At 43.7% G+C, this 12,178-nt stretch overlaps 1 protein-coding gene across 5 annotated transcripts in view; it reads right to left on the bottom strand.

Moving 5' to 3' along the window:
- Positions 1 to 10,755, bottom strand: part of rnf220a (ring finger protein 220a) — a 162,538-nt gene extending 151,783 nt beyond the window's left edge. For all 5 annotated transcript variants that reach the window (XM_088927602.1, XM_088927603.1, XM_088927604.1 and 2 more), the window contains exon 1: positions 10,113 to 10,755. In XM_088927602.1, the coding sequence (XP_088783728.1) occupies positions 10,113 to 10,755 (643 nt within the window). The remainder of the gene's footprint in view (positions 1 to 10,112) is intronic.
- Between the last annotated feature and the right edge of the window lie 1,423 nt (positions 10,756 to 12,178).

The raw sequence follows: 12,178 nt of genomic DNA, 5'->3' as shown, positions 1-12,178 counted from the left end.
ATAAACTGTGACCCAAATAAATATATATGACTACAGTTAATACAACTATGATTTAATAAAGACCATTAAACAAAAACAAAACATTTTAAAACTGAGTATAAACTGTTCTTGTCCCTTTTACATGCATCTTTGCTCACTTGCTTTGATGAAAGAATCAGTATTCTAATACGGTCCACAATTTCCATCTCCGGATATCCAAGTTTATACGTGATCTGTAGAGTTCTTTTTTAATTAAGGACATTTGATTAATTAAAACATTACATTGTCTGGTTCTAGATTGTAAATATATACTTTTATACTACATATTTATTTTTTTTTTTAAAATGTAAAGTTTTGCTACTGTTGTTTTTTAAAAGCCATATTGTTCAGGATTGGGAAATCTTACCCCCACATAATGAATACTGTAGTAAATGTTAATGATTGTAATTATCAAATTGCCAGTTTAAAAGGCTATTGATTGATCTCATTAGCTCAGCGAGTGTTTACTGATTGCAGTACTTAAACATGCATTTTCCATGCTGAGCAGAGGGCACCCCTTTTATATTTTATGTGCTTAATGTTTGCTACAACAGCTGTGAAAGTATCCTATTCCTGTGTATTTATATGCATATACCATATATTTTGCACATATACTATATGCATACATTTCCATTATCTATATATGAAAGGCATACTATTGGCATAAATGACATGCATACACACACATCTGCACACACAACAGGACCACCTGATTCAATTATTTCAAAAGCCTTGTTAGGAAACAACAGTGGCCGGGCTATAACACATCACAATCAGAAGGAAGGGGGCTGTAGACTGGTTAAGTGCCTACTTTAACAATTTCCTCTATCACTGCCTCTGCACCCCACCCCCATCAACCACCAACCACCAACAGATTTCTTTACAATCATATAAAACTGCTGGCTGAAGTTATCTCGACGTGCCGCACACGGCTGTCTGCGTCTCCTCATCTTTCCTGTCGTCCAGCAGCTACACTTAATTTAGAACCAAGCCATGGGCAGGGAGGCAGTATTTGTCACAGCTTGTTTCCTCACACCTCGTCAGTGTTACAAATGACACGCTGCTAACGGACGATTGTCCCCCTCTTATCTCTTTCGCACCTCAGTGTCTGCTCAACAAACAAGCTCCCCCTTCACACTATACCCACAGACTGCCTTCTCTGCCTGCTTGTCTCTGCCCTCTGTACCCACAGACTGCCTCTCTCTGCCCTCTGTACCCACAGCCTGACTCTCCATACCCACAGACTGCCTCTCTCTGCTCTCTTTACACACAGCCTGACTCTCCATACCCACAGACTGCCTCTCTCTGCTCTCTTTACACACAGCCTGACTCTCCATACCCACAGACTGCCTGTCTTTGCCCTCTGTACCCACAGCCTGACACTCCATACCAACAGACTGCCTGTCTCTGCCCTCTGTACCCACAGCCTGACACTCCATACCCACAGACTGCCTCTCTCTGCCCTCTGTACCCACATACTGCCTCTCTCTCACAGCCACAGCCTGACTCTCCATACCCACAGACTGCCTGTCTCTGCCCTCTGTACCCACAGCCTGATTCTCCATACCCACAGACTGCCTGTCTCTGCCCTCTGTACCCACAGACTGCCTTCTCTGCCTGCCTGTCTCTGCCCTCTGTACCCACAGCCTGATTCTCCATACCCACAGACTGCCTCTCTCTGCCCTCTGTACCCACAGCCTGACTCTCCATACCCACAGACTGCCTCTCTCTGCCTTCTGTACCCACATACTGCCTCTCTCTGTACCCACAGCCTGACTCTCCATACCCACAGACTGCCTCTCTCTGCCCTCTGTACCCACAGCCTGACTCTCCATACCCACAGACTGCCTCTCTCTGCCCTCTGTACCCACAGCCTGACTCTCCATACCCACAGACTGCCTCTCTCTGCCTTCTGTACCCACATACTGCCTCTCTCTGTACCCACAGCCTGACTCTCCATACCCACAGACTGCCTCTCTCTGCTCTCTGTACCCACCAACAGCCACTCTATACCCACAGACTGCCTCTCTCTGCTCTCTGTACCCACAGACTTCCTCTCTCTGCTCTCTGTACCCACAAACAGCCACTCTATACCCACAGACTGCCTCTACTCTCTATACTCATAGACTGCCATTTCTGCCTGGTATTTCATAACACCTTTTACTCTGTATTGCAGGACTACAATGGTATATGTACAGTTTTAAAAAACAAATAATAATTAAAAAGTGTGCAATAACATCCAGCTTACAGTTTGCAGACGACAATGCTGAAGCTACAACTAATTATGACTGACTGAAACAGAAAAAACAATATTACTAATACACAGAAAGATAGATAGACAGATATTGAATTTGAATCACGGATTGCTGCAAAGCAAAAATGCCAGATTAAAATGATAGATTGAATCAATAGATCAGCTGACAGATAGATTACAAAGGTAAACAGATGATACATGGTGGTAAATAATTAATTGGTCTTGAAAGATTTAGATAGATAGAGACACGTAGATAAAGTAAATGGCAACACTTTATAATCTATGTCATCAATGCAAATGCACTGTAATTATGCAGGAACTGGAATGTGGATCTATTGAATATATATGGAGTTCACATTAATTCATGACACCCCCTGTAGTTATTCATATTAAACTCTTAATGAGCCATAATTCATCATGAGCAGGTAATTATTTTAAATTTATCCAGTCAAACAGGATATTATATATATGTGTATATACAGACACACAGAGAGACACTGAGAAAGGACCAGAGAGATGTATTGACTAAGGATGTAGAGATAATCAGAGTGAGAAAAAACAGATAAACATACTTATGCATAGTTTGCACATACAGTATATACCTACTGTATATACACTGTTCACAGATAAATTGGGCCTGAGACTGTGGAATAACTGACCCAAGTCTGTGTAAAGTCGTTGTGTATTTGTCTGGACACAGCTCTTCTGGAGCCCTCATTTCACAGTGTGTTGATGGCCCAGGACACAGCCAGAGAGACCTCAGGTATCTTCTCAGCACAGGGTGAATTCTGAAAGACTATGCCTTCAGAGGGCAGTCCAGTCAGGATGAAACAGTATTGCACTGTAAAATCCATCCACAACATCACTTGCCTTTAAAAGGGTTTGTGTCTTTGACTTACTTATATTTTTTATTCATTACATTTCTTATAAAAAGTCTAATTATGTTCTACCCACACCTAAAACTTAGGCAAATCCCCCCTCTATTGTTTTCCAATCCTCTTCCCATGATCTTGATTTGTAACTTGGAACCTCAAGCTCCAAAATTATGTTCATCTTTGGTAAACAGTGAAAAGGGATGAAACAGATCTGAAAAAACTTTAGTCAAAGTTGGCTCAATTGAGCAAAGAATCAGCTCTCTACACAAACATTTGCCGATATAACAATCTGACCTAAAATCTTAAACAAATACTCAAATAAATCCAATGCTCACCGTTGCTGATATGAATACGTAGTGAAGTATTAGTTAAAAAAACGAATAATATGGGAAGATCAGCAGTTGTAATGAAAATCCTGATTTTGATGTCTGACAGGGTCACATTTCCATGTTTAAAAGATCCAGTAATAAAATGATTATTGCATAATGGACATAATCCTTCTCAATTCAGGATTGGTAAACCACACTCCAACATAAAACAGATGGTTTTCTGTGTTTCCCCAAATGCGAAAAATTGCCATAGATCTGAAAGACATTTTTTAATGAAATAAAAGCAAAAAACAAAAAAAATGAAAACAACCTCTATATCACATGAGGAAACTTTGGAAAAGGAACTGAAATGAAAATAAAACTGTCTTGCGACATGTCAGAGTGGTGCTGGAAACCAGGAGATCTGTTAGCAGGCTGTTCATTTAAAAATCTCATCTTTGTAGGAGCTTTGGGGGAAACAGGCTTTCAACACATCTGCATTAGACGGGTTCTCTGGAGAAATAAGCACAGTGTTTGGGCTCTTCTATTTGGATACTTAAAGAGACAGTGTATCAGTTTACTGTAATCTCAGCCTGGCCTACTCTAAAACAAGGAGTTGGTATCAGCCGGGACTCTACCCTCAGGCTCCTGCTGGGACAGGCCAGGCCTGGTGGATCCACAGTGGGAAACAGCAGGGCGTTCTTGAGCCCTTGAGGTCTCCATTCCTGGCTTTCAGTGGTGCCAGCTTCACTGTCACACTGGTGGCTCCTTGGTCACTGGAGTCAGGCTGAGGTGCAGCATGGGAAATACGACTGGGGGCAAATACATAGGCAGATGTTTGAGACTTCTATCACATTGCTCTTGGAAAACACATAGCCAAGCATATTGTCTACACACCAGTAACAAACAAAAAACGCTTCTACAATTCAGTACGGAACCAATTGCATATAAGCGATAAGTCAATATTTAACAATAAATAATTGTTCAACTACATCTGCTTAATACTTCACAACATCCTTTTCAATATCAGCTCCAATACTAAGAGATTCTCGTTCCTTTTATTGTTCATGTGAGCTCCTCGTAGTATCTGCAGGGGTGCATCTGTGGTAAATTCTCTAATAAAGTGAAAGTTTTCCTGCCTGTGACCCGATGTTATCTACAGCAGATACAGCCAACAAAATACATTAAAATAGTTATTTTAATGCAGTTTGTCTAATAAACCCCAACAAGCTATTGATGTTTTACATTTTCTATATAATCTAGGGTGTTTTGAATGCTTGTAGCTCCAGCAGCAGCTCTTCAGTGTATCATGTGCCAGTTTTTTTTATCTAATGTGCCCCTTTTAATTTCCCTAACACTACATGCTACAGCTCATTTCAATAATCAAGGCTCCCCACCAATCTGTGTCTAATTCAAGTGCCCAAACCAACAAAGCCAGACAGGAAGCATTAATCCTTGATCTGCTCAGCAGCACAACAATGGCAAAATTATTTCTTTTCCACACATTCACGGCACCCAAGCACCTGCCTCAGGACTGCAGCCGACAGCCGGGAAACTAACAGCGACACAAAATGTATTTATAGATCCAGACCTAAAAGAAGAACCCACAAAATCTATAAGTGTATTAATGATGAAAAAAAATGTTTAGAAACTTCTGAGCTCTCGTACGTTATGCATAAGAAAGTTAAAAATACACGCATGGCAAAGTGACTGGTGTGATGTTGTGGAAAACGTACCCTGACGCTCTCTTGTGCAGAAGGTCTGCAAGGGCTTCCAAGGACAGTGAGCAAAAGAAAGTCAAAGAGAGGGAGAAGCCGACAGTGAGCGCACATCAGAGGACAAGCCTTTTAACATCTGGTTAAGGACTGCCAAACACCCAGAGGCAGACTAATTATTAGAACACTCTTACTTAACTTAACCTCGTCGCCAGACCGTGACGACAGAGGGAGATGGGAAGCAGGGGTGCATTTTGCAAGGATGACAAGGTTTAACTGCTGGGAGGTTGAAGCAGTTTAACTCCTCAGGCACCAGAGCTAAGCAACGTTAGGCCAGTGTTCCTAGGAATTCAGCCTGTTAACATAACTTCATGACTGTCTTGCAAGGAGGTTGGTAAAGACATGGATATGGATGGAATTGCACATTATTTCAGAGCTAGCAGGAAAGACGACTACCCCAAAAATTAGGTTATTAACTTATTAAAATGCCAAATCTTCTAAAAATTATGTTTGTACCTGTGTTTCAGTTTCATATACCTTTGGAAGACAGGGTAGCAGCAGACAAGACCTTTCTCAACAGCACGCCTGGGAAAACATGCTGATTTGTAAGGCCTGGGGGTTCAGTTCCCAGATATGATACTGTCCCACTTCTACGCAACTTCTTCCAAAAACTTTCAACTATCTTTAAAAGAAAAGCAAACAGCGCTTGCCCTGTTGAAGACATCTGCTCTTTGAAAAAGACAACATGTTTAAACAGCTGTCGGAACACACTGTTCTTTTGAACGTTTTCGACTAAACTCAAAAATAACCTAACCGTCCCTGTAATAGATATCCTTCTGCGCGGCGATTCAGAAACATAGACGGAGAGGAAAAAAGACAGCGAGACAGACAGACCTGGTGTTCAGCATTTCGCGGACCAACAATGGGTAGAACCTGAGCGATGTGTTAAATTAATTGTTAATCTCAATTCTAATGCCAAAGACGCCAGTTTCTCAAGTGCCCAGTTAACCAGTCACTGGCCACTACTGGGGCCGGATGGGTTAAAGCCCAATTCCAGTGCCCCATAAATCAGGGGAATTTATGAAGACAGCCTGAAATGGCTCGCAGGTTGGTCACGGCAGGAAGGAAGCCCGTGTGTCCATGTTTTGTTGTTTTAAGGATTTTTTTTTTATTTCAGCTGCTCAGGAAGGAAGCCGGGGTCTGCGTTTCGACTCAAACATTGCTGATTACTCATCCTCTGCTTTTTATCTCTCATTTTATCTCCATCATACATCCCCACTTTTTGTTTTTCGCAGTCCAGTTTGGTTGTGTGGTCTTAAGCTCCAACAAACAGAACAGGATAGATTTCCACTCTTTGAAAACACAGCCTTAGCTGGTGACCCCCTCTCGGCTCGAAACTTTATTTTCCCTTCTTGTAATGTGAATCGAAGAAACCCCAGGGATACAATCTGCAGCTGTTACATTGTCTTCCTGAACCCCCTAATTCTGTCCAATAGCAGGTTTCACCCTGATGTGTTCAAAGGCCATAATTTAGGTGGATTTTCTGACATAAGCTGGAATCAAAATAACACACAGGGCTTGACAAAACCACCTCACAATTGCGTTATACTTAAGGAAAAGTCAACATTACATTCAATGTCACTCAGACTCTATAAAAGGCTTACTAAATTCATAATTGATAAGATGCATGATAAGATGCATGAAAAAACAATACAAGTTGTAAGTAAGTGCAGCTAAACTATGTTCATTTGCAAGTCTGACCCCTATCTATACCATAGTATCAAAAGCTAATTTAAACAAAACAAATATGATTCTGTTCCTATCACCTAGTTTTCACAGTTAGTTTTTTTTTCAGGCTTTATATCCACTGTCCTTACTCAAGCCTGTGATGAGGCACTTATTTACATAAAGGGTGGTGGGAGTTTGGAACAAGATGATCAGTCATATTATTGTAAACAATACCCTGAATTCTTAGATTCTCAGATCACTTGACTACAAGCAAGCTAACATGCTAGGTGGGCAAAATGCCCTCCACCTGTTTGCAACATGGAGGTCAGTGATAGTGGCAGGAAAAGGAGCTAAAGAAATAGTCAGAAAAGCAGCAGAAAAGCTACAGACAATTTGTTCTTGTTTACATATATAAATGAGTGAACTGCGCTATGGATGATATAAAATTATACAAGTATAAAGTCCCGATAGGTGGCTTCTATCCCCATGTAACCTGTATTTGGCTGGTTTTCCAGCCAATGACTACGTTTCATCTGGAAGAACTATTCGGACTTTCAAAATAAAATCTCTCCTAAGTGGAGATACGCTTTGGCATTAAGTTGCGGTCAAAAAGATCAAATCACTTTGTTTAATTTTTAGTGGCAGATTTTCTAACAGAAGGAAGTAAAACGGCGAGCCTGATCTGCACCATTAAGATTTTGAGTTTAGTGCAAAGAGGACACGCTGTTCCTGGAGTGACAGTCAGCAGTAAGGGATCCAGTCAAGGGGAACCGAATTTAAGTCTCTTATATAAAAGTGCTGGGAGTTCAATTGCATTAGGGCTCTTGGTGGGCCTGAGCTTTAATCTAATTAGACACAGCTAAAAAAAAAGCCTCTAGTCCTGAAAATCTGTTCTTCTTCGCAGATACAGGTTAGAACTCTGAACGGTTCGGCATTGCTCCTCTGCTCTCCCAGCTAATGCTGAGCAGAGAGGCAGGACTCGGCCGAGACACACCGACGACTCTGCAGCAGAGATGCGAGAGCACATGTTAATCGAATGATATAAATGTCAGCTTAATACAAACGCAAGGCAAGACAGATCTGAAGAGCTCTATAATTGGAAGGTAATTCCACAAGCAAGGCTGTAGCCCATTTCACTAATTCCTGTTAGTATAACCCAAACTCGCAAATGAAGTGCTTCTTGTTAAAACCCTGGAACTACTTTCTCTCCGTATGCACCCTGGTCTCTCAGTAGATGTATCTCCATTTTATAGATTCGCAGTCTTTTATCTGCCCAGCTCTGACAGACCAGAAGGTTAGCTTTGCATGTAAAGTGTAGGAACTTTCGTTAAAAAAGCTACTGCTCCCCTCTGAAAACACACGGCACAGAGCTCCATTCCTGTGTCTTCAGAAACAGAACATCTCTTTCCCTTCTTTCACTACTGTCAGTTTTGCTGTCTGATCAGTAGAAACTTTATATGCCACTCTGATCTTACTTTCATCTATAGCAGAGTTGTGAGCAAAGATGTTAATATTTTTTCTCTGTTTTGATATCCTTGACACTAACAAAGTCCGGGGATGTGCTCTATTTGAGCCATACAATTATATGCACCAATAATGATCTCCTGTTTTTCCTACAACAGAAAGACTGTTTTTCCACAGATTTGTCAGAGGAACTGTACAGACGCTTACGCGGGGTCAATAGCTGAGTCACTTTGTTTGAATTGAATTCTGCCACAGCTGTGCAATGTCCCTATTACCACTGCAGAACCCTCAACTGCACATCAAAACTTACATTCTCACCTAAGTCACATTATCCCAGGATCTGTATTGTAGTTCAGCAGAGAAAATACCCCTGGTAGCATTACCTCAATGGATTACCAGCAACCACAAAACAATCGTCACAACTTTTATACTGATGGGTATCTGTGCTTTTTCAACATGTAGGGTCGTTCTTCTTGACATCAAGATGCTTTTTACAAACAAACATATAAAACAAAATCGGGACACGCCCCTACAATTTACAGATATTAACACCCCATGAGCCATAACTAAACTGCAAAAAACTGAACTAGATGCTGTATGTGCTTCTACAGCAGAGCACATCTAACACTTAAACACTAGGGACACATGCTACAGGCACGATCAGAAGGGGACTGGTATTGAGAGACTGCTTAAACAGGGACATAAAGAGTCAGTCAGAAAGGTGAGCTGAAAGAAGCCCACTCCTCTGTAACCTTTCTCAATGAGTCAGAGCAGGAGTGTGGCAGGCAGGACTACTCAAGAGAGAGGGTGAGAGCAGAGGAGTTGTGGGCTAATTGTTGAGCCCACCCATCAGTGTGCACGAGTACCTGATGACAGTTTTGAGTGAGCGCTGAAGTGAGTGACCGGTTGCGAGAGAGCGAGAGTACGACCAGCTGACGGTGTCAGTGATCGAGGAGACTGCAGTGTGGAGGTTTGTAAGAACATGCAAGAGAGGGGGCTCTTCTGGTGCTGCACAGCAGCGTCTCAGCGGGAGCTGTCCTGTGGAGTGGGCCCTTTGCATTTCAAAGGGTGGCTCTGTCTTAGCAGCCAGGGAATTGTGCTTTTGCACTAAAAACAGCCAGGCCTCAGATCCAATTCCTCCAGAATGGGTAATGTTGTTATTTGACATTTTTCTGTACAGGGTTGTACAGAGCTGCAGCAGAGTGCATTTTTTCCCAACAAGACTGGTGCAAACTCTTGCCGCCGTGAGCCGAGCGTGCTACGGCAGTAAAGGTAATGAGGGCTTTGTTCCCTTTGTCAGAAAAGGCTGCCTGTATCACTCTGAGTGCGGGTCTCAAATGGGAATTTCTTAAAAGGAAATAGGTGTCTTCCAGGCAAAGCAACTACCCATGGTGAGTCTGAGTTAAAAAAAAACAGAGAAGCAACTTGTTTTGCACACTTAATTTAAGAGAAGGTGAGTGCACGTATTTATTCTTGCCTAAAGGTAGCGTAAAAGGTTCATTCTCTGATTTGTAACCACAGCCCACTATTCCACCAGACAATGCTAGAGCCCACTCCACTGGACGATGGGTGGGTGGTCGTTTCTTCTCTCTACAAAATTCTCAGGACCGGAAAGAACAAGAGGTACCAAGCAAAGCCCGTTCGCTTTGTGCCAGGACGTTTCGGGCCGCGGGCGGGCCTGGCGGCTCGCGCGTCGCCGTTGGGAGCGAACACGAGGAGGCTCTCGGTCAGGTTCCGCGCAGGTACTCACAGCGGTCGTTGCGGTCCTCTGGGCTGGAGGAGGCCTCGCGGTCTGAAAGGAGGCCCGAGACGGCAAAGATCTTCTTGCCAGCCTCCTCGGCGGCCTTTAGGGACCCCGGCGAGCTGGTGGGGATCTGTGCGCCCCCGTAGTCGTATTCCTTGCCCTCGGCGTCTGAGTAGCGCAGGTGGGGCGAGGCGTCGGCCTCCAGGCAGCCCTTCAGTCTCTTGGCGGGGGTGAAGGCGGACTGGTAGCCGCTGCCGTCGCGGTCCTCGGGGGCGGAGGCGAAGGGGCGGAAGGCGCCCACCCCGCTGTGGTTCAGCATGCTGATGGGAGAGCAGTCCAGGTTGGGGGGGGCAAACTGGGGGTGCAGGTGGAGGAGGGAGGGGGGGAAGTCGCGATTGGGGAAGCCCCCCGGGACCGCGCCCTGGCGGTGGTACATGGAGGCGAAGGTGTAGGAGCCGTTGGTGAACGGGATGTGGACGTCCTTGTCCACGGAGACCGGAACCCCGAAGGGGCGCGGCTGCTGGCAGGGGATGGAGGCGTCGCGGCTGGCTTCCGCGGTCGAGGCCAGCACCATCAGGGCCGGAGAGGCCAGGGGGTTGGGGAGGTAGGAGGAGCTCTCCATCTTGAAGGCGGCTCGGTGTAAGTCCATCTGGGGTCGTGTGCAGTGGGCCCAGGAGGGCTGCTGGGGGAGTACGGGGAGGTACGGGCGGGTGAGGGTGGGGTGGGGAGGAGGGGGGGTCAGAGAGACAGTCAGCAATCTGCACTGGTTCAGAAGGCGACTATGTCACTGCAAAGTCATTCTCGGAAGGTCACCTCCTGCAAAGAAGAAGAAATGAACATGAGGAAAGCTCCGGAAGGCACTAAACAGAACAGTAATACAACAGAAGTTAACTGTTCAATATCGATCCTTATTTTTTATCTCCACGCTTTTGGTCCAACATGGATCATCGGCTGTGTATTGCCCATCTCGGGCAAAGAGACCCCATCCAGGCCCACAGATAACAGCCGCACGCTCGTATTGCACATCTTTTCCAGCATCCCCGCAGCCCGGTGAGTGTGGGCCCGCTCGTGCACAAGTTCTCGTGACCTTAATGGGATTGCAGAGCGGATCTGATAAAGGTAAAATATCGGACTGTCATCTTTACGGGAAAGCTTTAGAAGACGGTCTGTAAATGAATGAATTAACTCCTCCTCCCCTCTGGCCCACACCCAGAAGAAGTAGAGGTTCTTGTGCTTTCATTCCAGTTTAAATATTTCACTGCTTTCTCCTCTAGGTCACTCTTTTAACCTGTGGACTCCTGGTAGCAGCCTTCATAATTAAATCAGCAATTAGGCATGGCGAACAGCCCCTAATGAAAAGTAATTTTTCTGCAAACAGGGCACTTTTCTCAAAGCACTACATATGTAAAGAGTAACAACTTACTATTTACAAAAATGCTTTTTGCCAGTCTAGTAATATAAACAAACTGTTCTCCTAAATTGTTCTTCATGATTAAATAATAAAAAACACTGTTCACAGGAGCAGAGATAATTCCTCTCTTACTGCTAGAAAACTGTACAAAATACCCTTTGTGACATCAAAGAAACTCAAGAGGAATTTCCTTTGAAATTTTAAAGGGATCAGCTGTCCAGAATACTCATTTAAATTGATTTCAAACCTGACATGCACATTAACACACTGTGGACATTCACTATAAATCACAAAGCCTTTACGTTATTACATAGGTAGCAATGGAATGTGCAGTTGTATACACCCTTGTGCTACAGAGTGCAGCTTTGCATTATGACTGATGACACACATTACTGAGATCTTTTTATATTTATGCCTGAAAATAAAAAAGTCACAATAATAAAAGGTGTCTATATAATTTATACTGTGTATTTCTTCTGTATCAGTTCCGTTTTTTTTCTGAATAACCTTAAAAAATGAGTCAAGCAGGTGCTGAGAGCAAGGTAATACAGTGATAAGTGCCCGGATATTTCAATTTTATTATCATTACCATCAACACAGCGAGTCAATGTGAAGCTGACAATCCAATAAAATGACACACGATATCCCCCTTATGGTTGCT

The sequence above is a fragment of the Atractosteus spatula genome, chromosome 11 (genome assembly GCF_055471065.1).
Source record: "Atractosteus spatula isolate fAtrSpa1 chromosome 11, fAtrSpa1.hap1, whole genome shotgun sequence".
Taxonomy (NCBI): Eukaryota; Metazoa; Chordata; class Actinopteri; order Semionotiformes; family Lepisosteidae; genus Atractosteus; species Atractosteus spatula.
The sequence above is the reverse complement of the archived record's forward strand: the minus strand, read 5'-3'. Positions and strand labels throughout refer to the sequence as shown.